Below are 25,283 nucleotides of genomic sequence, written 5' to 3'. Positions count from 1 at the left end.
AGACTTTCCTCTCCTAGTACGCATGGCATGAGCAGGAGTTGTCCCATGTCGTATTCCAGGGAACATAGGATTAAAGACTTGCTCGAAACGCTACGCCTGCTAATGACAGTACAGGAATGTAAAACTCTTGTGTATATAAAAAAACAAATAACAAAATCAATTTGTTCTTTCATGTAAAGAGGAGTTGTTTCATTTCAATTTGTTCATATATGTGTATTTCAAAATTGAATTTTCCCTTGTTCTGATGGCTTTAGCAGGTGGAGAGTTCCAGTGATCGGGTCTAGCAAGCTTAAAGATGTAGTCACGGGTAGGGACTAGAATTTAATATGAAAAACAAAACAAAACAGTCACTGCTTGAACGCGGATGATTTTCGTGATCTGAAAAGCGGAGTAATAATTTTATTGTATTTATTTCATCCCACATTTATTTTTCTTATTTTAAACAGCAATGCCATTTCTTGTCATCCGTGTAAAATAATTGCGTATGTATATAATGTTATTTCCGCTTGCTGTCTTTAAGATCGTTAATTATTATCTGCATATAGTTTTAAGAATATGTCACATAACCGTAAATCTATATTGAGACGTCTTAATGAAAGAGTTCACAGTGAGATGTACTCCAATATCCGTCCCTCAAAATTCATTTCAAGATCTGACAGGTATTGAAAGCTAAATTGATCGACTGGTAGGTTTCTACTGCACTCTTGCTTCCTATACCTAGAAGATATTTCTCGATTTCACAAACAGTTAAGAATGTGTAGATTTCCAGTTTGAAGAACGAGTCTTTCTTGATAAGGAATTTGTCCTAGTTCATTAATTCTCTCACTGGCACGTATATCCTTGCCAGTAAACTGCTTCTTTAATCATTATAGACTTCTTGAGGTTATCTTGAGATGATTTCGGGGCTTTTAGTGTCCCCGCGGCCCGGTCCTCGACCAGGCCTCCACCCCCAGGAAGTAGCCCGTGACAGCTGACTAACACCCAGGTATCTATTTTACTGCTTAGGTAACAGGGGCATAGGGTGAAAGAAACTCTGCCCATTGTTTCTCGCCGGCGCCTGGGATCGAACCCAGGACAACAGGATCACAAGTCCCGCGTGTTGTCCGCTCGGCCGACCGGCTCCCCAAACTTCCAACCATCCCTGGTACTCTAGTTTATTGGCGCTGTCCACATCCATTTCGCTTGTCTATATTGCAAGATGGACGATGCTCTCTCCTGGCAGTGCGCCATGGCCCCGTGTTTCACTAATTACAACGATGACATGATTCAATCGGGGCCCGGCCGGAGGTGGCTGAGATCAGTCACCAACACTAAACTAACCTAATCTAACCTTCCTAGGCTTAATACACGATATATGAGGCCTAATACAGTACATATGTGTGCTATACTAGGCCTAGGAACATTTAAGTTTGTTTTTTTAGCGTCATTTTTTCCGGTGAATAGTACAAAGCTCTACTATCTAATTGCTTATTATGGCAATTTTTGTACTATGGTGCAGTTACAAAAAGTACTATCTAAACGGGAGAATGGGTTGTGGCAGCTTACATCCGCTGTCAGCACTTGGTAACGCACATCCGTTGTCAGCACTTGGTAACGCACATCCGTCGTCAGCCCGTCGCGGCACGCAGAAACGTGGACGCCAAAAGGCGGTGGCCGCCAGGAGAGCGTGGGCGCGTGTGTGTGTGTGTGTAGAGGACACATCGATCGTGGCAGTGTGGCGTGGGTCAGGGCTCCAGACGGTGAGTGGAGTGCCTGCCAGTGCCACCCTTGTGCCCCAGCTGGTGGTGACCAACACCCTCGAACACCCTTGCCGGGTCCTGGCGACAATCTTGCCTCTCGGTTCACTGGCAGTTTTGGTTTTGTCGCGGCCGGCGCCTGCGCTCTCCTCATCCGCTCACTGGCACGCTCGCTTTCGTCGTTTTTCATAATGTTAAGTCTCTGACCAGAATATATTATTCTAGAGTTATTTATGCAGATGTAGAAACTAGTGGTGTAATATTCTGAATGAGAATAATGCTGTTGTGAACGAAATGTGAGGTGTGTGAATGAAGGATGAGACGAGGATTGTGAAGCTTGACGCGGTGAGGAAGGAGGAGGAGGAGGATAGAGGATAAGGACGCGCGGGGAGAGGTAACCTGGGGGCCCCTGTTGGCCCAAGTCGACTCATTGGCCGGCTGTCCGAGCCCCAACACCCAGCTGCTCCTCCACACTCACCGCCTCCCTCACTTTTCACGTAGCCTCATGGTAAGTCCCTATTCTCAACTCTCGTATGAGGTTGGTCCAGCGGCCATCTCACCGTCAACGGTACGGTACGATTGCATGGCCACCTGCCCTGACTTAGGATTTATCTGCTCCATTTTGGTCTTGTACTGAGCGAATATTCTCAACTAAACTGGATTTGTTTTGAAATTTCAATCAAGAGGTACAATGTATCAAGTCGATTGCTGTCTACGAAATACATCACGTAATGTATATTAGTAAACTTAGAATATATGTATGTATATGTATAGAATACGGGAACAAAAAGGCATATACAATCAGCAGTGAAGACAGTGACCTCCTGATTTCAGTGCTACAAGTGGAACGTGAACTCCGGGTCCCGTAGAGTTGTGGTGGTGTAGGTGATCAATACTCTCCCTCCTACACTACTACCCCCGCCAAGTGCTTGTAGCTCGCCTGGTCCTGTACACAGGGGGGAGGTCCAGGGCATTACTTAACCTGGTCCTGTATTACTCCTGCTCTTGCGTGAGGAGCAGCGCGCTAGGCCTGTGTTACGGAAATGGAGATTGCTCGTCCGTAAAGTTTTTTGGGTGTGTTTTAATGCTTATATATATATATATATGTCGTACCTAGTAGCCAGAACGCACTTCTTAGCTTACTATGCAAGGCCCGATTTGCCTAATAAGCCAAATTTCATGAATTAATGTTTTTTCGACTACCCAACCTACCTAACCTGACCTAACCTAACTTTTTCGGCTACCTAACCTAACCCAACCTATAAAGATAGGTTAGGTTAGGTTAGGTAGGGTTGGTTAGGTTCGGACATATATCTACGTTAATTTTAACTCCAATAAAAAAAAATTGACCTCATACATAATGAAATAGGTAGCTTTATCATTTCATAAGAAAAAAAAATTGAGAAAATATATTAATTCAGGAAAACTTGGCTTATTAGGCAAATCGGGCCTTGCATAGTAAGCTAAGAAGTGCGTTCTGGCTACTAGGTACGACATTATATATATATATATATATATATATATATATATATATATATATATATATATATATATATATATATAAATATATATAATATGTGTGTGTGAATTAAGGTTTGCTTCGCCTTAATATGATCTTTCACAGTGAAATGAACACGCGAAAATGACTTATTCAAAACGAATGGAACTCCACAGGATTTGCAGGGCTGCGGGTCTTAGTAGACAGAGCTAGTAGACGGGGCTAGGATCTCGCACTGAATAACACCCCCCCCCCCCCCCCGTCTCTCGCTCTCTCGCTCTCTCGCTCTCTCTCTCTCTCTCTCTCTCTCTCTCTCTCTCTCTCTCTCTCTCTCTCTCTCTCTCTCTCTCTCTCTCTCTCTCTCTCTCTCTCTCTCTCTCTCTCTCTCTCTCTCTCATCTCCCTTATTCATGCTCTCCTTCACTCCACCCCTCCCTCCCTCTAGTCCTTCCTCACTCCACCTCTCCCTCAGTTGCTCCCTCCCTCACTCTTCCCTTCCATCACTCGTGACCAAAATATATACCTGGATAATCTTATCTTTCTCTGTCTCTTCTCTCCAAAATATATTTTCTTCCTCCTAAAACTTTTGGACGTAGGAGATGGTGAGGTGTCTGGGGGGCATCAGGGGGTGTCATGGGGCACCAGGTGGGGGGGGTGTCATGGGGCACGAGGGGGGGGTGTCATGGGGCACCAGGGGTGGGTGTCATGGGGCACCAAAATGGGTGGAAGGGATGGGTTCTAGACAAATTTGTTGGCTCTTTCCTGGCCTGTAGGAGGTGTCGCTTTATGCAAAACGAAGAGGGGGAAAAATTGTCTTAAAACCGGGTGACATTTTCTTGCTGCCAAGATCTGGCCTAATGGTTCCTGCCAGGGATTATTTTTTTTTTTTTGTATTTTCTTGGAGCGTCTTCTGGACTCTCTCGGGAGCTTTCTTCTTTCTCTCTTCTTGCTCTCGTTGCTCTCTTTTTGCCCTGTAAGGGGCTTTTAATACAAATTTCTGAATTCAAAACGTAATTCCATTATTTTGCTGAAGCCTCATATTGAGGCGCCACGAGGTCTGCCGTCTGAGTGAGAGACGTTACCTTCAGACACTTAATTTGTCATCACTTTCTTCGTCCCCCGAGACTTGCTCTACAATATTGTTCCATAAACATGACGTATGACGTGTGCAATATCTTAATGGACGTTCTTAAGATGGTGTACCCCTCTAGTGGGGTCCTGGGGCCAGATTCACGAAAGCACTTACGCAAACACTTACGAACCTGTACATCTTTTCTCAGTCTTTGGCGGCTTTGTTTCCAATCAGTTAATGAGCTCCGAAGCACCAGGAGACTGTTTATAACAATAACAACAGTTGACTGGCAAGTTTTCATGCTTGTAAACTGTTTAATAAATGTAACCAAAGCCGTCAAAGATTGAGGAAAGATGTACACGTTCGTAAGTACTTGCGTAAGTGCTTTCGTGAATCTGGCCCCAGCATGACGGCTTGATGTACTCTTAAAGAGGCACTAGTACTGCGCGCGTACTCTCCACTGAGTAAGAGGGAGAATGCATTACTGTCAGGCGGGTGTCACGTGACTATCACGATGCTGACACCAGCGTGTTGAGGGCATGATGGATATAAGTCACATCATACACAAGAAAGTTGGCCAAGAGAATTTAAACCTATCCTAACCAAACCTAGCCTAATCCAACACAGTATAGCCTAACTAAACCTAGCCTAATCCAACACAGTATAAACTAATCTAACCTAACTTAATCCAACACAGAATAACCTAACATATCCTAACAACTATTAAACATGATTAGGGCCGGATTTAACTGTTTAGGGGCATCGGCTAAAACAGCTAAGTGGGCCCTCCATACTCGGGTCGGTGTGGCTATTTAATGACTTAACACACATATATATATATATATATATATATATATATATATATATATATATATATATATATATATATATATATATATATATATATATATATATATATATATATATATATATGTATGTAAAACAGATCGCATCATCTGAATATGTAATGATAAATGATCAAAGTTTGTCATTTATGCATAGTTTTGCAGAGGAATACATTAAGGTCATTTTCCTATACTTACACAAGTTTTAATTCCATTTTCCAGAAAATAAGAGTATACATAAAGGCAGCCAAAAAATGATGATTGCTTTTAATAAAATATTAGTACGTAATGAAATAATTCACACAATATATATTACAAAATTAATCAAAAACTTTTATATATATATATAAGGCACTAGTACTTATTGAAATAATTAACACATTCACTGCTTAAGAACTTTGACTCACTCGATACTGACATAATATCATATCTATATGTCTGTTATGTGACTCTAAGTTGAGATTCAAGGCACAACAGTACAAGATAATTTAGTAGCTGTCTTGAGATATTGTGGATCTCAGATGGTGTTTTACCCTAGATAATGACATTCTCACCCTCACACTTGCTCAATTTCAATAATAAGAACAATTCTTACAAGTTTAGCGAGAGTTGTTAATGCTTCGTCTAAGACCCCATCTTTGGACTGAAGCAGTTTTTTTTTATTATTATTATTATTTTCTACCACAGACGTGGCCACACATTTACAATGCTAACCAGCATATATACATTTTCTTCTGTCCTCCATGGACAGGGTGAGAGATTTGTCAAACATGCAGTTCAGAGATTTATTGAACAACCACAGAAGGTGATCGTAGTGCTTTTAAAATGTTAGGCTCAGCTACATACGTAAATACATAGATAACTGAAGCAGTGAAACGTCGTTGAGTAGGGAACGTTATACTATTCATACTAGCCTATTCCCTCACTTTCCCCGCCTCACTAGCCTACGCCCTCTCATGATACAGGCCACATAAGATGGCATAACGCTCAAAAACCTATCCCTAGCAGTCCAGGGATAGGTTTTACCTACCCTGGGATCCATGTGTCTTCCTCAGCCGCCAGTCACTGTATTTGTGGTCATTTGTAATGTCTTCTAAAACTTTTCAAAGATATATTCTCGTGTTTATTTGTATTTTTTTTAAGGATTTTTCAAAAGTTTAGTCTTTTGCTGCGTGCGAAAATCTAGTTTTACTCTAGCAACCGAGTTTTTTCCCTCTGCTGAGAGCTTGGCCTCCCTGGAAGGCTCTCTGGAAGATATTTTGGAAGTTTTCGTGGAACCCTTCATGGAATGTTTCCTTGAACCCTCCATGGAATGTTTCCTGGAACCCTCCATGGAATGTTTCCTGGAACCCTCCATGGAATGTTTCCTGAAACCCTCCATGGAATGTTTTCTGTAAGCCTCGATGGAAGGATTCTTTCGAAACTTTCAAGAAACCTCCTTGGAAGACTTCTCTAAGGCTCCCTGGAAGGCTCCCCTGGAAGGCTCCCTGGAAGGTCCCTGGAAGGCCCCTGGAAGGCCCCTGGAAGGCTCCCTGGTAGGCTCCCTGGAAGGCTCCCTGGAAGGCCCCTGGAAGGCTCCTTGGAAGGCTCCCTGGAAGGCTCCCTGGAAGGCTCCTTGGAAGGCTCCCTGGAAGGCTCCTGGAAGGCCCCTGGAAGGCCCCTGGAAGGCTCCTTGGTAGGCTCCCTGGAAGGCTCCCTGGAAGGCCCCTGGAAGGCTCCTTGGAAGGCTCCCTGGAAGGCTCCCTGGAAGGCTCCTTGGAAGGCTCCATGGAAGGCTCCTGGAAGGCTCCTGGAAGGCTCCCTGGAAGAGTGTCTAGGATTCGGGCGTCGTGCTGAGCCGCAAAGTGGCACTAAAGCCTCTGGGAAGCAGGAACTTATGTCTGCAAGAAAACAACAAAATGAGGAAACTGTGGCACTTAGCTTTTTTTCCTTCTTCTAAAGTCCTAAAACTAATCTAGTTTATGCGTCGACGCCGTAAAACATCTCACATGTGTACCGTCAGGCTTATGTTCTGACCTAAAATCTTGAGCGCGGTCTCACCACAGGTGTGGCCTCAGAGCGCGGTCTCACCACAGGTGCGACCTCAGAGCGTGGTTTCACCACAGGTGTGGCCTCAGAGCGCGGTCTCACCACAGGTGCGACCTCAGAGCGCGGTCTCACCACAGGTGTGGCCTCCACACAGCTGTGACCCACCAACAGTATGCCGCCAGAAGAACCTCTCATGTATGACGGGGTGCGAGAGGCTAAATGTAAAAGGACAGTCGCGCGGTAAAACTTAATTAAATATGTGAAATATTTAACAGGCCTCCAGGTATATGTGAACGGACTCCCAGCCTGGAACCTGTGCTGCCTCCAGGTCTATGTGAACGGACTCTCAGCCTGGAACCTGTGCTGCCTCCAGGTCTATGTGAACGGACTCCCAGCCTGGAACCTGTGCTGCCTCCAGGTCTATGTGAACGGACTCCCAGCCTGGAACCTGTGCTGCCTCCAGGTCTATGTGAACGGACTCCCAGCCTGGAACTTGTGCTGCCTCCAGGTCTATGTGAACGGACTCCCAGCCTGGAACCTGTGCTGCCTCCAGGTCTATGTGAACGGACTCCCAGCCTGGAACCTGTGCTGCCTCCAGGTATATGTGAACGGACTCTCAGCCTGGAACCTGTGCTGCCTCCAGGTCTATGTGAACGGACTCCCAGCCTGGAACCTGTGCTGCCTCCAGGTCTATGTGAACGGACTCTCAGCCTGGAACCTGTGCTGCCTCCAGGTCTATGTGAACGGACTCCCAGCCTGGAACCTGTGCTGCCTCCAGGTATATGTGAACGGACTCCCAGCCTGGAACCTGTGCTGCCTCCAGGTCTATGTGAACGGACTCCCAGCCTGGAACCTGTGCTGCCTCCAGGTATATGTGAACGGACTCTCAGCCTGGAACCTGTGCTGCCTCCAGGTATATGTGAACGGACTCCCAGCCTGGAACCTGTGCTGCCTCCAGGTCTATGTGAACGGACTCCCAGCCTGGAACCTGTGCTGCCTCCAGGTCTATGTGAACGGACTCTCAGCCTGGAACCTGTGCTGCCTCCAGGTCTATGTGAACGGACTCTCAGCCTGGAACCTGTGCTGCCTCCAGGTCTATGTGAACGGACTCCCAGCCTGGAACCTGTGCTGCCTCCAGGTCTATGTGAACGGACTCTCAGCCTGGAACCTGTGCTGCCTCCAGGTCTATGTGATCGGACTCCCAGCCTGGAACCTGTGCTGCCTCCAGGTCTATGTGAACGGACTCCCAGCCTGGAACCTGTGCTGCCTCCAGGTCTATGTGAACGGACTCCCAGCCTGGAACCTGTGCTGCCTCCAGGTCTATGTGAACGGACTCTCAGCCTGGAACCTGTGCTGCCTCCAGGTCTATGTGAACGGACTCCCAGCCTGGAACCTGTGCTGCCTCCAGGTCTATGTGAACGGACTCCCAGCCTGGAACCTGTGCTGCCTCCAGGTCTATGTGAACGGACTCCCAGCCTGGAACCTGTGCTGCCTCCAGGTCTATGTGAACGGACTCCCAGCCTGGAACCTGTGCTGCCTCCAGGTCTATGTGAACGGACTCTCAGCCTGGAACCTGTGCTGCCTCCAGGTCTATGTGAACGGACTCCCAAGGTTTAAATTTAAGTAATACTTCAAGAGGCCATGAAATAATCAGAGAAACAAAGGGATCGCTGGATTGTTTCAAGCGCAGCATGGCTCCCCAGACTCAGTCTTGGTGTGGAGGGCCCCCGAGGAGGAGACAGGGGTCATAACGTCGCCGATTTACGCCCTGGTTATCCAGTCCTTGTCCTCGACATGCTCTTCTCCGATACATAAACCACATCCCTGGCGTTCATGTCAGGCCCTCCTACCAGCTGCTGCTAGGGCGGGAGTGTGTTGGAGTGGGCGGGAATGTTCGCGTAGTGGGCGGGGAGGGTGTTAGCGGGGCGGGGAAGTTGGTGCAGTGGGCGCTGAGAGCGTTAGTGGGCGGATTAAGATTAAATATCAAGAACCAGACTCCAGCGAGGATATGCAGCCAGTTTGAGAAACATCCATTGACAAGAACACGAAAACATTAAGCAAGAACTTGTATTTGTATAAGTATCTAAGAATACCAGAAGAAGATGGAACTAAGAATACCATCACAAGGAGCCAAGAATACTAACACAAGGAGCCAAGAACACCAGCACAAGGAGCCAAGAATACCAGCACAAGGAGCCAAGAATACCAGCACAAGGAGCCAAGAACACCAGCACAAGGAGCCAAGAACACCAGCACAAGGAGCCAAGAATACTAGCACAAGGAGCCAAGAATACTAGCACAAGGAGCCAAGAATACCAGCACAAGGAGCCAAGAATACCAGCACAAGGAGCCAAGAACACCAGCACAAGGAGCCAAGAACACCAGCACAAGGAGCCAAGAATACTAGCACAAGGAGCCAAGAATACTAGCACAAGGAGCCAAGAATACCAGCACAAGGAGCCAAGAATACTAGCACAAGGAGCCAAGAATACTAGCACAAGGAGCCAAGAATACCAGCACAAGGAGCCAAGAATACCAGCACAAGGAGCCAAGAATACTAGCACAAGGAGCCAAGAATACTAGCACAAGGAGCCAAGAATACCAGCACAAGGAGCCAAGAACACCAGCACAAGGAGCCAAGAATACCAGCACAAGGAGCCAAGAACACCAGCACAAGGAGCCAAGAATACCAGCACAAGGAGCCAAGAACACCAGCACAAGGAGCCAAGAACACCAGCACAAGGAGCCAAGAACACCAGCACAAGGAGCCAAGAACACCAGCACAAGGAGCCAAGAACACCAGCACAAGGAGCCAAGAATACCAGCACAAGGAGCAAAGAATACCAGCACAAGGAGCCAAGAACACCAGCACAAGGAGCCAAGAACACCAGCACAAGGAGCCAAGAACACCAGCACAAGGAGCCAAGAATACCAGCACAAGGAGCAAAGAATACCAGCACAAGGAGCCAAGAACACCAGCACAAGGAGCCAAGAACACCAGCACAAGGAGCCAAGAACACCAGCACAAGGAGCCAAGAACACCAGCACAAGGAGCCAAGAACACCAGCACAAGGAGCCAAGAATACCAGCACAAGGAGCAAAGAATACCAGCACAAGGAGCCAAGAACACCAGCACAAGGAGCCAAGAACACCAGCACAAGGAGCCAAGAACACCAGCACAAGGAGCCAAGAACACCAGCACAAGGAGCCAAGAACACCAGCACAAGGAGCCAAGAACACCAGCACAAGGAGCCAAGAACACCAGCACAAGGAGCCAAGAACACCAGCACAAGGAGCCAAGAACACCAGCACAAGGAGCCAAGAATACCAGCACAAGGAGCCAAGAACACCAGCACAAGGAGCCAAGAACACCAGCACAAGGAGCCAAGAATACATGCCGCAGTGCTACCTGTCCCCAGTCCTCCAGCAGACGTCACCATGAAATATAGAAGTGTACACAGGACTCAACAACTCCACTAAGAAATCATGGGATGAAGACGAGGGAAGAGGATGATGATAGGGGTTATCGCTAACCTGGGATGATTATGGGGTGGAGGGAAGGGTAAGGGGAGGGAAGGGTGATTATGGGTAAGGGAGGGAAGCTTAGGCATGTAGTGAGAGAGAGCAAAGCTCTATGTTATATTGATCCTACCACCCAGCAAGCCAGCTTTCCCTCACCCCCATTCCCCTCGTCTTGCTGTTACCTCAATTAAGGTTAAATTGCTGTAATTATAATAAATGCATAAGTTGATAATGCTTTTATGGTTGCTGTGAATATTGAATTCGTTATTTCTGTCTATCTCTCTTGTTTAACTAAGACTAGGGTTTATTAAGGTATTTCATTGAGGTTGCTAGTGAAACTGCAAGCAAGAGCTGTTATCTTATTTGGGTTTGGCCAAGTAGGATGACTGCATGAGCCCTGTAAGGTGAGTGAAATCAGAATGCTGGGAGGCGGGTAATTATTAGGCGAAAGTACCAAGTCATTTCGACTATAAAGCACTGCGAAGGGGTCAGGATAAGGATTTGGGATGGGACGGGGGGGAAAGGAATGGTGCCCAACCAACTTGGACTGTCGGGGATTGAACGCCGACCTGCATGAAGCGAGACCGTCGCTCTACCGTCTAGCCCAAGTGGCTGGACTAGTAAATGAGTAACCACTCAATATGACGAACCCATTGTTGATGTGACGAATTATATTGAATTTTGTAACTAGCTCATCAAGATTGTAACTTGCTTGGCTCAATGAATTGTGGGGTTCAGTCCCTGAGCCCATTATGTGCCTCTGTAACCCTTTCCACTACCGCCCACAACATGGGTATGGGGTGCATAATAAATGAACTAAACTAACTAATTCAGTATGACCATTCAGGCGGAGTATGAGTAAGGTAGAGTACGTGCACATCTAATATGACACATATTACCCAGGAGGCAACACTTGCCCAGCTGCTCCACACATGTTAGGAATACACAAGAGCGTAGTAGATGTAATGGCAGAATTGGCCAGCTAACTGGTTTGTAACATTCTAAGGTCTGCCATAATAACACTCTTTGGTGAGATATGAATACTTTCGTGCCTTCTAGGTAAGAGTCTTGTTATTAAATAAGTCCAGGAATACTTTCCCATCACTACATCTTACCAGTACAGGCGATGAGTCACAATAACGTGGCTGAAGTATGTTGACCAGACCACACACTAGAAAGTGAAGGGACGACGACGTTTCGTTCCGTCCTGGACCATTCTCAAGTCGATTGAGAATGGTCCAGGACGGACCGAAACGTCGTCGTCCCTTCACTTTCTAGTGTGTGGTCTGGTCAACACATCTTACGAGTGATATACTAAAAGTGAATATAATATATTTTGTTTTAAATTAACATATGTAAAAATATATTCATTTCTTGTTTAGATTAATGGCACTGACGTCACTGAGTTAAGAGTAGTAACCAATGTATATAAAGCTTGTACAGAGGACAGATTCACGAAGTAGTTACGCAAGCACTTACGAACCTGTACATCGTTCCTCAATCTTTGGCGGCTTTGGTTACATTTATTAAACAGTTTACAAGCATGAAAACTTGCCAATCAACTGTTGTTATTGTTATAAACAGCCTCCTGGTGCTTCGGAGCTCATTAACTGTTTAATAATTGTAAACAAAGCCGCCAAAGATTGAGAAAAGATGGACAGGTTCGTAAGTACTCGCGTAACTGCTTCGTGAATCTGGCTCCAGGCCTTCTGCCCTGGAAACACGAACCGAAACTGTCTCTATTTTCCACTTGTTACAACTTGTAATAAAGTTGTTACATCTTGCCTTAACGTGTCTATGACGTATTAGAACGTTGTTACAACGTGCTATATTGGATATTATAACTTGTTAGGTGTTAAAACTTGTTCGAACGTTGTACCAACGTCGTAGTGGTGACCTGAGATTGTGTCCTCAGATGCGGTGGCTGAGCGTGGTGGTGTGGGCGGCAGCGTGGGCGTGGGCGGTGCCGGTACCCGGGAGCTACTTCACCGACGAGGCCGCCGGCAGACTCCTCCACTACGACATCCACTCCGGAGACTGCGTCCTCTTTGGCGACAGGTGAGAGATAAAGATAAAGATTAAGCCACCCAAAAGGTGGCACGGGCATGAATAGCCCGTAAGTGGTGGCCCTTTTGAATCATTACCAGTATCAAGAGCTGCTACTGGAGATCTGTGGAGGTGCGACTGCACCCTGCGTGACGGGAGATGTCTCCTGTGGCCACATGGTACAGGTGAGAGAGACGGAAGGGGTGAAGAGGGACAGGTAAGATGAAGAGATAGGAGGGAGGGGGGGGGGGTGAAGGAAGGAAGAGGAAGATGAATAATAAATCCACAAGGGCCGTGACGAGGATTCGAACCTGCGTCCGGGAGCATCCTCGTCACGGCCCTTGTGGATTTGTTCATTTGAAGCATCACGTTAGTGTGATCTCTGTGTGTGAAGATGAATAATAGATATTTAGATAGAAGCTAAAATTGCGTAGCTAAATGAGATAGAAGTGGGAGAGGAGGTATAATTTCTATTCAACAGGGGGCTTCTAGATATACTAGAGGACTATAGTTAGTGAAAATACCTCTATTAGAAGCCAAAGGGGAAAGGTAAGTTATTATTATTATTAACATCTTTATTGAGAAAAAATCATTACAACTTTTCCTAATCTGGGGAATTCAGTTTGGTCTTATTAGAGTGAGGATAATGCGTTTATTGTCACGCAAGACAGAGGGTCATACACAAGACAATAGGTCTAAACTGTAGGCTGAAGCACACATATATGTATATCATGGTTACAGTCAACTACATAAGACAGTATACATGTTTCAATTTACGAATATGTAAACTCAACTTTCTCCTGTGCACTGCCACACAAGGGCAGTGATGGGTTCATAAGAGATGCAGCTTAAAAAATAAAATTAATAAATTTGTTCTTCATTCTTTAAAATGGACAAGCAAGCAGGTCTCTAAAACAATGTTATGGCTGCAGAAGCCGACGAAGATCTTAGAGAGTCAAAAGAGATGAGACAGTAGGAGTAGGTGCATGAGGAGCAGAAGCAGCTGTAGGCGAAGGAACAGCTGTAGGCGAAGGAGCAGTTGTAAGAGAAGGAGCAGCTGTAGGCGAAGGAGCAGCTGTAGGAGAAGGAGCAGCTGTAGGCGAAGAAGCAGCTATAGGCGAAGGAGCAGCTGTAGGAGAAGGAGCAGCTGTAGGCGAAGGAGCAGCTGTAGGAGAAGGAGCAGCTGTAGGCGAAGAAGCAGCTATAGGCGAAGGAGCAGCTGTAGGCGAAGAAGCAGCTGTAGGCGAAGAAGCAGCTGTAGGAGAAGGAACAGCTGTAGAAGGAGCAGCTGTAGGCGAAGGAGCAGCTGTAGGAGAAAAAGCAGCTATAGGCGAAGGAGCAGCTGTAGGAGATGGAACAGCTGTAGGCGAAGAAGCAGCTATAGGCGAAAAAACAGCTGTAGGAGAAGAAGCATCTGCAGTAGGATCAGCTACAGCAAGAGCAAGCGCAGCTGCAGCAGCAGCAGCAGCAGGTCGACCAAGAAAGGTAAAGAAACAGTTGGTGATAAGAAGATAATGCCACCGTTGACTTCACTGGACGGCATTGTTGACGCCACGCCGCGGAAATACCACGGGGTCTTATTGGCACCTGGAATGAAAATTGAAAAAGTACGAGAGGGTAAAGGGAGAGGAAAGTGACTTGGGCTCGCGTATTTCACCCTTGATAAGAGCAGAACCTCGCGCCCTCTGGCTGTCCAACGAAATATTTCAGCAAGAAGTGTCGAGGTGCAGCAGAGAAGCAGAGCTGAAGCGGGAGGTGACAGAGACACGAAGAAGCGGGAATATTGGAAAATGCAAAAATATTTGGAAGATGGCCATAAGTTAATAGAAGACTAAGGATAATGAAAAGACAAAAGATAAAATAAGAGAGAGAGAGAGAGAGAGAGATTGTAATTCTATTTTTGCAAATGTGATTATTGTGCATTTAATTGATCAGTGATTGTTAATCTTTGCTTCATATGCATGTGTATATGCTGGTTAGAATTATATTTCACATGTGTAAACGCACATTAATCACATTCTGTGGTTGAGTTCTCAATAACCAATTGTACACTAGGTACAAGAACGTGTCTCTGACTTTGTCTTTGTGTAGGAGAGACAAAAATGTATGTAGTGTGTGTGTGTGTGTGTGTGTGTGTGTGTGTGTGTGTGTGTGTGTGTGTGTGTGTGTGTGTGTGTGTGTGTGTGTGTGTGTGTTTGTGTGTGTGTGTGTTTGTGTGTGTGTGTGTGTGTTTGTGTGTGTGTGTGTGTGTGTGTGTGTGTGTGTGTGTGTGTGTGTGTGTGTGTGTGTGTGTGTTGAAAATCAACTAAAAAACTAACCAAAAAAGGCCCAGCACCTGTCATTCTACCCTCTCACCTGTCACTCCCAGCCTCTCATCTCTCACACCCCCTCTCCAACTATCCCTCATCACCCCCCTCGTCCTCCTCACTCCTCGTCCCCTCGTCCCCCTCACTCCTCACCTCTCCCCTTCAACCCTTCCGTCGTCACTGGCTATTTCACGGTTGGCGGCCGACCCAGTTCTTTTGTTGACTGGCCATGGGTTTGGAGGGGTAGCGATGTTCCCACTAGCCTTGTCCCCGTGTCCACCTCATGTCCCCATCAGTTCCCCGTGTCTTCTCCATGTCCGTCATTGTCCATGTGTTCCCCGTGTCCACCCCATGTTTTCTATGTGTATCCCGTGTCCCTCCACGTCCACCCCGTGTCCTTTGTGCCCATCCTATATCCTCCATATGTTTCCCGTGTCCTCATGTCCACCCCCATGTTCTCCATGTGTCCTCCGAGAGCTCACTGTGTCCCCCACTAACACCCATGGCAACCACACCCACGCCAACACCACCCAGATCCTGCAGCTCTTCAGTTCGGCTTCAACTTTAATAAAAGAGAATTGGCGGATGTCATAAAGTTGGCTGGTTTATGGTGATGACTTCAGAGCCGGCGGGGTGTGGCTTCCGCCTGGTCGCTGAGGTCTGCGACAGCTCACCACAGGCTACCCTGTTTGCTGAGGTCACTCTACGACAGGTCATCACAGGAGGCCCTGCCCACTGAGGTCACTCTACAACAGGTCACTACAGGAGGCCCTGCCTCCTGAGGTCACTATGAGAAGTGTGACGATAATCTGAAATAGAGTAGCGGCTATTCTGGCTAGTGTTGTGCCAATCACACATTATATTAATAAAAAAAGTAAAATAAAGTAAATAAGACTGCTTGTTTTCTCTACAAGGAGAAAGCAGCTGTAGGAGAAGCAGCAGCTGTAGGCGAAGGAGCAGCTGTAGACGAAGGAGCAGCTGTAGACGAAGGAGGTTATGGTCTTATTCTGCCACTTCATTGTGGGGTTTTGTCTACTCTACGATCTTTCTTATTTTAACACATCAACCTGTCTTCGCTTCATTCTCGTAACTTTACATTTGACCAGGTTCAAGTCCAGCAGCTACTTTTTGTTAAGCTGTCTACGCAGGTGTTGAAGCTGTGAACGCAGGTGTTGAAGCTGTGTACCCAGGTGTTGAAGCTGTGAACGCAGGTGTAGAAGCTGTGTACCCAGGTGTAGAAGCTGTGTACGCAGGTGTTGAAGCTGTGAAGTGAAGTTTGCATAAAAAAAGGCCTTCTTCGGAGAAGCGAAAGAGGCAGAGCCACCATGGACCTGGCTCCGATATGACGCTAATATAAGTCTTTAAGTTCGGGGGGCCTTTGGTAAGGGGTCAGAGTGGGCTGGTCGCATGCTGAACGTCCTCAACAAGATATGTATTCCCCAGACGCATCGTGGACGAGATCATGCGGGAGTTGGCGGCGAGCGAGAGCCCCGTGGCGGTGGTGGAGGCCGCCGAACTGACAGCGCTCATATCGGCGTGTTATGCCCGGGCTGTCCACGAAAAGCGTAATCAGCCAGCCCCTGCTGACAACTTTCCTCATATCATATATCCAGGTAAGCTTTCCTAATACTGATTGATTGATAAAGATTAAGCCACCCAAAAGGTGGCACGGGGATGAATAGCCCGTAAGTGGTGGCCCATTTGAGCCATTACCAGTATCAATAGATGATACTGGAGATGTGTGGAGGTGCGGCTGCACCCTGCGTGACGGGAGATGTCTCCCGTCAAGGTAAGCTTTCCTAATACTGATTGATTGATAAAGATTAAGCCATCCAAGAGGTGGCACGGGCATGAATAGCCCGTAACTTCCTAATACTGACAAGTTTCCTCATATATATCCGGCTAAGTCTCTTTGTGCTAACCGCTTCCCCCCATATTTTAAATCCGGGTAAATCTCCCCTAACCCCCCCTCCTCCCTATCTTCCCCTAACAACATTCACACATAATTTTTTTGTATTTATATATAAGAGTTCTTACATTCTTGTAGAGCCACTAGCATGCATAGCGTTTCGGGTAAGTAATATAATAAGTAAATAATCCAGTAAATCTTTCCCCTGCTGATAAGGTCCTTATAGCCATATACCCACATAAGAATTTACAACTTCTTACACATCATATATCTGAAGAAGATTTAATGTGTTATTTAGTTAGCACAAAGACTCCAACATACGTCAATTGACGAGCAACAGTAAACAGGAACAGCAACAGTAAACAGGAACAGCAACAGTAAACAGGAGCAGCAACAGTAAACAGGAGCAGCAACAGTAAAACAGGAACACACCCAGACTAGCGTCAGGTATTGTAAGTACAACAGAAACAATTAAGTGTAATTATGTTTACACATTTTATAACCTGCAAAAAGACAGACCAATCTTGTTATGATTCACGAAGAGACGTTAATCAGAAGAATTTTGGCCTCAGGAAAATATCACGTTTGTTTAGTTCATTTATTATGCACCCCATACCCATCTTGTGGGCGGTAGTGGAAAGGGTTACAGAGGTACATAATGGGCTCAGGGACTGAACCCCACAATTCATTTAGCTAAGCAAGTTACAGTCATGATGAGCTAGTTACAAAATTAAATGCACATAGTCACATCAACAATGGGTTCGAGATCGACCTCAAGTACAGTTTCTATATTAGGCAACTGACATATGTGGAGAGCTAGTGTCACCATTGATATGTTTGTCCTGCACACCGCCCCCCATCCAGTGGGCAGCGGTGGATAGGTTACAATCACTCTTAGTTACTACCTACAGTTAGCAAACTGGGGATATTTGGCTAAAATTTCTGGTAGCAGACCATTATGAATGAAATAGTTACACATCACTTGAACACTTGTTATAGAAATGTCTCTGAATTCACATATCTTTTCGCACTCCATCACATAGTGACGGAGGGTGTGCGAATAATTTTGTTGACAGTTTACATTTGGTCAGGTCTACATCAGCAGATAATGATAATTCCCAGAGATACTTGTAACAGAGTCTAAGCCGAGCAGTAGTAACATCTAGAAGTCTGCTGATTTTATTGGAAGATCCATAGATGTGTGGCTCCTCTTGCATGATAGTATGATGATAGATGGAATTACTGGTGTCGATTTCACTTTGCCTCAGATCTACAAGATTTTGTTGAAGTTCTTAGTGTACTATTGCTCTCAGACTGCTTATTGACAATCCAAGGTTATACTCATTTTCTCCTATAAAGGAAGATTCTTTGGCTAACTTAGCCCTATCATGCGTTCGGAGGCCAACATGAGACGGAGTCTACATGCAATGGACTCTGTTACTATCATTAATAATTTTGTTGTATTTGTCTAGCTTCGGACACGAGCATGTTACAGTTATGTCTTAAAGAGTTGAGAGCATTTAAGGATGATAAAGTCACTTACAATTAATGTATCAAGTTTGGAGACTTGTACACATTTCAGTGTGAGGAGCAATAGCAATACATGTTTTTGTTATAGATTCAGCTACTCGGAACAAGTTCCAAGTAGCACGGGCTATGGTGAGCCCGTAGTGGACTTACCTGGCACAGGAGCGGGGCAAGTAGCACGGGCTATGGTGAGCCCGTAGTGGACTTACCTGGCACAGGAGCGGGGCAAGTAGCACGGGCTATGGTGAGCCCGTAGTGGACTTACCTGGCACAGGAGCGGGGCAAGTAGCACGGGCTATGGTGAGCCCGTAGTGGACTTACCTGGCACAGGAGCGGGGCAAGTAGCACGGGCTATGGTGAGCCCGTAGAGGACTTACCTGGCACAGGAGCGGGGCAAGTAGCACGGGCTATGGTGAGCCCGTAGTGGACTTACCTGGCACAGGAGCGGTGCCTCGAGGCCAAGGTATTTGAATCTGTTTACATAGTCAAGCTGGGAGCCATCAGACAGTTGCATCTTGCGAACAGCTTCTCTCTGCCTGAAGGGATGACGATTTAGTATCTGTTTGTCTGCTGAGATGACTAAACCTAGGTCCTGACATGAGTCTAATACAGAGTGTTCTGCTGCGTGTTAGCATACCCAGTGGTGTGTATCATTATATCATCAGCATACCCAGTGGTGTGTATCATTATATCATCAGCATAGCTAATGATGTACACGTTGGGTTTGCTCGGAAATATCACGTCTCGGCAAATAGACATTTGATATTTTTCTGGCATGATTTGTGTTTATATTCCATTTTCTCTAGACATAACAAGAAAAGAAAGCTTAAAATTAAGGGCTAACTATTGCTTCAGATTTCAGGTCCAGCGCTTGCTATCAGAATTGAATTAAAATGAATATTTGTTTGTTCATATTTGGATATGAATCTTTTTGTGTAAATTTACTTTTTAAAATCGGATTTGTGAATATACAGGAATTGTGGAGTATAATGGTTATAAGATTGCTGGAATATATATGTTTGATGGTGACAGGTGTGATGTCACCTTTGGGTTGGCTTAATCTTTATCAATCAATTAATCATTACATTACGGGCTATTCATGCCCATGCCACCTCTTATGGTGGCTTAATTTTCATAAATCAATCATCACCAGTCTAATTCCGAGAGCGGTTCAGTATTGACACTTGAGGGATACGACACATCTTCAACACTCACCAATAACAATGTGACGCTCGATGTGTCTAGTTCCTGCCATCCCAAGACGCGTCAACCCCTCCCTCGCCCGCCTTCACTAACACCTTCCCGCCCCCGCTAACACCTTCCCGCCCCCGCTAACACCTTCCCGCCCTCACTAACACCTTGTGGCGTCCCCAGGAACAAAGTGGTGCGGGACAGGTAACGTGGCAGAGGGCCTGGACGACCTGGGGCCCCTGCGGGAGGTGGACGCCTGCTGCCGCGACCACGACCTCTGCCCAGACGACCTGGAGCCAGGCCAGACACGACACAACATCTCCAATGACTCCCCCTTCACCATGTAAGCTGGAAGACATCATATGGGTGGTATTTATACCCGAGGGCCACCATCTTCCTACTGGCCTCGATGAGGACAAGAACCCGGCGACTTTACACCAAGTCTTACGCACCCTCCTGAGTGCTTTATCAAGGTCTGAGTGTTTGATTAGGACCAGACTTACATCTCAACGGATAATGAGGCTGCTATCCTAGGTTCAATCCTCTTATCCATCTTGACCTTATGGTCATGTCCCCTCTAAGCCCGACTGCGGTAATGTCTTCTACGGAAATATAGTCATGTGTTCTTTCTGAAATCCTGCTATGCTGGGACCTGGAGTTGAGATGCAAGTCTCGTCCTCACCACACATTCAGACCTTGACAAAGCACTAACGATAGTACGAAAGACGTGGTGTAAATCCCTTACATAAATTTCACATATATACAAGTATGGGTTTGTATCTAAAATAATAACAATAATAATAAATTGTCATCCATACTTCCGTGGAAATAAACAATCCATTCACCTGGGCTCTTTTCCTTATTAAGTTTACTCATAGCCCAGATGATAGAGCCTCGGCCTCACACGCTAGTGGGGTCCACGGTTCGAGTCTTCAAGAGCCCAGATGAATGAAATAATAACAACTTAGACAATATACAGAAGATCATGATACTTTTAAATTGGTTGGTACAGAGTACGTACATGTAATAAAGCCGCTAATACGGCTTATTGTAATATATTGACTGGAATACTAGCATGTTGATTATATCATGTGGTTGTTGGGAAGGCATGATCACAACGTCACTATCTTGTATTAATGCTAGACACTTACGGCCGATATATTGCTTAAGTCCCGCTCACGTGCAGGTGGACGGCATTGCAAGCATCGCTCTTTTACTCAGTCATATCTCTAAGACAGTCCTAATATCATTTCTAAGTGCTATATAGTCGTACTGGCTTAGAGGTTTGCCTCAGGTAATTTGCTGAGGCAGAGTTTAACTTTTGTTGACCAGACCACACACTAGAAAGTGAAGGGACGACGTTTCGGTCCGTCCTGGACCATTCTAATGTCGATTCGATCGACTTGAGAATAATCCAGGACGGACCGAAACGTCGTCGTCCCTTCACCTTCTAGTGTGTAGTCTGGTCAACATACTTCAGCCACGTTATTGTGACTTAACTTTCTGCTTAACTCTCTGTGTCTCCCCTACATGGCCGCGGGGGATGCAGGACGCACTGCGACTGCAACGAGAGCTTCCGGAAGTGTCTGAGGAGTGTGGGTAGCGGCGAAGCCAAGGAGGTGGGGTCGGCGTACTTCTCGACGGGGCTCTTCCAGTGCTACCGCCTCGCCAGGCCCGTCAGGGGGTGCAAGCAGTGGGCAGGGTAAGTCTTCCTTTGACCTGATGGCTACCTTCACCCACCCCCGTTCCTTACCTTACCTTACATCAAGATTTCTTGCCTTCCCTTCGAGTATCTTGTTACACATTACTTTCCTCACTACACCCCTGTCATGCCTCACCTTCCTCACTACGCCCTGTCATGCCTCACCTTCCTCACTACGCCCTGTCATGCCTCACATTCCTCACTACACACTGTCATGCCTCACCCTCCTCATTTTAACGTGCTTTCCTTACCTTAGCCACTTTAACGTTACCTTAGTTTGAGTTAGGTAACAGAGTCGAGCTTCCAATAGCTATTCTCATCTCTGGTGACTGTGGCGCCTGGTATTGTGATGACCAGTGGTGACTGTGGCTCCTGGTGCCGCGGGGAAGAGTTAATTAAAAAAATACGTGTTTTTTAACATTTCGCAGAACTTCTGTTCCTTACCCGTTATATAGCCTGTCGGCCTACCCAGCCAGGGTGTCCAGCCTGCCTCCCATACCGTCACAACTGTCCATCCTGTTCCTCAGTCTCACAGTTCTTACTCTACAGCCTGGCATCTTCCCCACAACATCTTAACTGCCCATCCTCTCCAGCACAGCCTCCTAACACCTCCCCCTCTGTCTCCCACAGCCTCCTAACACCTCCCCCTCTGTCTCTCTCCCACAGTCTCCTAACACCTCTCTCTCTCTCCCACAGTCTCCTAACACCTCTCTCTCTCTCCCACAGTCTCCTAACACCTCTCTCTCTCTCTCCCACAGCCTGTTGACCCAGGCGTGCCAGGAGTACGACTACGACGAGAGTGGAGAGCCTCGCTGGCAGGTGTTTGATATGAAGTCCTTCGAGTAGACGCCCGCCGGAGCATCACGACCTGACCTGCTGCAGGATGGAGCCACCGAGGATAACAATTGATAACAAAATGACCTGTTGGAAGGATAACAAATATGGCGGAGGTAAACCGAGGACCTGGTGGATGAATAACGTGGAAATCATCAATTAAATGATGAGGAACCGATGAAGAGCTAGTGAAAGAAAATGGGTTGCGTCAAAATATAATATCGATAACGTGCCAAAATCAAATTTAACAGGAAGATGAAAATATATACATGAAAATCAAGAATTAAAAAATAAACCGAAAAAAGATGTGACGTACTAAGATACTCGCCAATCAAAGCGAAGATACAATATCAGATATAATTAGATTCCATAATTAGATAATAAGCTTCGTTGGATCAGGATTAAGGATCAGATTTAAAACAGAATTCTGTGTATGTAAAGTGAAAAAAGAAAAATTAGTGCCAATGATTATGAAGTTCCAGATTCACGAAACAGTTTCGCAAGCACTTACGAATCTGTCCAGCTTTTCCCAATCTTTGGCGGCTTTGTTTACAATTATTAAACAGCTCATGAGCTCCGAAGCACCAGGAGGCTGTTTATAACAATAACAACAGTTGATTGGCAAGTTTTCATGCTTGTAAATTGTTTAATAAATGTAACCAAAGCCGTCAAAGATTGAGGAAAGATGTACACGTTCGATAAGTACTTGCGTAACTGCTTCGTGAATCTGCCCCCACTGCTGAACTTTAAACCGACGGCTTTACCGAATGTTGACAGAGCCGACGCATGCATTGTCAAGTTATCTTGTATGCCGGAGTCAGTATTACACACACACACACACACACACACAGACTAGGTGAGTACACAGGTCCTTGCAGCCAAACGGACAGCGCTCTGGGGTCGTAGTCCAGGGGCCCGGGTTCGATTCCCGGTCGAGGCAAAAACAAATGGGCAGAGTTTCTTTCACCTGATGCCTCTGTTCACCTAGCAGTAAATAGGTAGCTGGTAGTTAATCTCATGTGTGTGTGAGAGAGAGACAAATATGATACAGGAAAAATAAGTCTGGATTTATTACATTAGACAAACTACGGTTAGAAAGGCGGGATCCAAGAGCTAACAGCTGGATCCTGCAGGCACAAATAATATATACAAATAGTTAATATATACACACGCACTCATTCACCCGTACCTATATGTACGTTTCAGGCTACATACATACTACAATATGTAGTAAGTTAACTTCATATTAACTTACGTGTAGTTTTACTTGATAGTACTTAATCGTAAATTAAACCTTTATTGACTCTTTTTTAACAATTAAATAGTTTCCCGGCATTTCAGCATGAAAATACTGTAATGTTTTAAACAGTTTCCCCAACAAATGGAGGAGTTTTCTCTTACAAGAATTTAAGTTTAACTATAACTAAAGTATTTCTATAAAATTACGCTATTGACGAGTACTGTGGTCAACTTCGATATTATAAACACTATTGAGTCAACATGGGAATATTTTATAATAAATTAAGGAACACGGAAGTTATTCTTTTATATATTAACTTTGTGCGTTACTGTTAAAGATACGTACAAGTAACTGTAGCTGTGAGTGACCTTGGTACCCCAGGGAGAGTGACAGGGCACAGCCAGTGACCTTGGTACCCCCAGGGAGTGACAAGGGCACTGTCAGTGACCTTAGTACCTCAGTGAGTGACGAGGGCACTGTCAGTGACCTTCGTACCTCAGGGAGAGTGACAAGGGCACTGCCAGTGACCTTGGTACCTCAGGGAGAGTGACGAGGGTACTGCCAGTGACCTTGGTACCTCAGGGAGAGTGACGATGGCACTGCCAGTGACCTTAGTACCTCAGAGAGAGTAACAGGGCACTGCCAGTGACCTTGGTACCTCAGGGAGAGTGACAGGGTACTGCCAGTGACCTTGGTACCTCAAGGAGAGTGACGAGAGCACTGCCAGTGACCTTCCACACAAGCGAGTCTACATTAGAGTAACTATGCATGCTCTGAAGAGCTTGTACAGCGGTGACTACGAGAGAAACTTTTTAGCATTAAAACTAACTCTGCATATCTTGCTAGACCTCAAACGCGTGTATTCTCGAGCATAGACAGAAGTAGTTTAGTTATATAATTACCTTTAAATGGTGTATTAAACCATCATCCCTTTGGAGGACTTGAACCCGTTGATACCTTTAGATGTGTGCTACACAGAATGCCTTGATATTAGCTCCTTAATTTGTTCCTACTTGTTTGAGTTCACGATCATATAATAACGTCATTCGGACGTCTCTTAGTCAGTATATTTATTTATTTAAATAAATTATTATTTATTTATAATAAAGGTTAGTTATTTATGTTTTATTCTTTTGTTTACAAGAAGGTACAATGGGTTTGTGAGATTAAATAAAATTGGTATTTTTGCATTCTTGCAAAGTCACTGGCACGCATAGCGTTTTGGGGGTTGAAACTTATTCATGACTGGAACATCATTAATGTCCAGTAAACTCCGGAAATACATCAATGAAGTATGCAACAAATGTCTTAGTAATTTCATTAGTTATTAAGTAATTGTGTTAAGGTTCGTGCCATAACGTGTGTACAACAGATAAGCCAAAAGTGTCCTCAAATAGAATGGAGTACCTTTATAACCAAACTGTTCCCAAACAGACGGCGGGGCAACCCAAACATATAGTCACAGACTGTTTGTCATCTTTAATTACAACGTCAAGTTTAGTTCAGTTAACCATCATACCATGTTCAGTCTGCCCCATGCTCTTTCACATCCCATTCTTCCTGAAGATGCATCCTTATATTGCCCTTCCTTTTCGTATGAGCATGTTACCTACAAAAATAAAACAAATTACAAGGATTTTTTTGGTTAGAATTATTTTATTGACCTTAGGTGGTGAGCTGAATGAGGAAATCTAGGCTTGTGTCCCACACTTGGAACCGTAAGATATTAAGAAGGTTTGTTAGACAAAGAAGGAAAGTGCTTTGGCAAACACCGAAGAGAAAGATTGTTAGGTAAGAAGAAAGTCGTTTATGAGATGAAGAAAAGATT

The 25,283-nt window shown here is 45.5% G+C and overlaps 1 protein-coding gene across 2 annotated transcripts; it reads left to right on the top strand.

Annotated features, from left to right (window-relative positions):
• The first annotated feature begins 1,598 nt into the window (after positions 1 to 1,598).
• Positions 1,599 to 25,091, top strand: LOC123773690 (phospholipase A2). 2 transcript variants are annotated; one of them, XM_045767541.2, is made up of 6 exons: positions 1,599 to 1,739; positions 12,616 to 12,758; positions 16,496 to 16,665; positions 19,863 to 20,022; positions 21,229 to 21,381; positions 22,140 to 25,091. In XM_045767541.2, exons 2-6 carry the CDS (start codon positions 12,616 to 12,618, stop codon positions 22,225 to 22,227), a joined length of 714 nt encoding a protein of 237 aa, XP_045623497.1. In that variant the 5' UTR covers positions 1,599 to 1,739; the 3' UTR covers positions 22,228 to 25,091. The 2 variants fall into 2 exon arrangements, with proteins under 2 accessions (XP_045623497.1, XP_045623495.1); XM_045767539.2 differs by lacking the exon at positions 1,599 to 1,739 and adding an exon at positions 1,754 to 2,244.
• The last annotated feature ends 192 nt before the right edge of the window (positions 25,092 to 25,283 follow it).

Source organism: Procambarus clarkii, chromosome 72 (genome assembly GCF_040958095.1).
Source record: "Procambarus clarkii isolate CNS0578487 chromosome 72, FALCON_Pclarkii_2.0, whole genome shotgun sequence".
Taxonomy (NCBI): Eukaryota; Metazoa; Arthropoda; class Malacostraca; order Decapoda; family Cambaridae; genus Procambarus; species Procambarus clarkii.
Note: the sequence above shows the minus strand (reverse complement) of the source record. Positions and strands in the feature narration are given on the sequence as shown.

Coding starts and splice junctions, on each gene's coding strand:
- LOC123773690 (XM_045767539.2), top strand. Junction 12,759..16,495: donor TGCGTCCTCTTTGGCGACAG/GTGAGAGATAAA, acceptor TGTATTCCCCAG/ACGCATCGTGGACGAGATCA. Junction 21,382..22,139: donor GGGTGCAAGCAGTGGGCAGG/GTAAGTCTTCCT, acceptor TCTCTCCCACAG/CCTGTTGACCCAGGCGTGCC.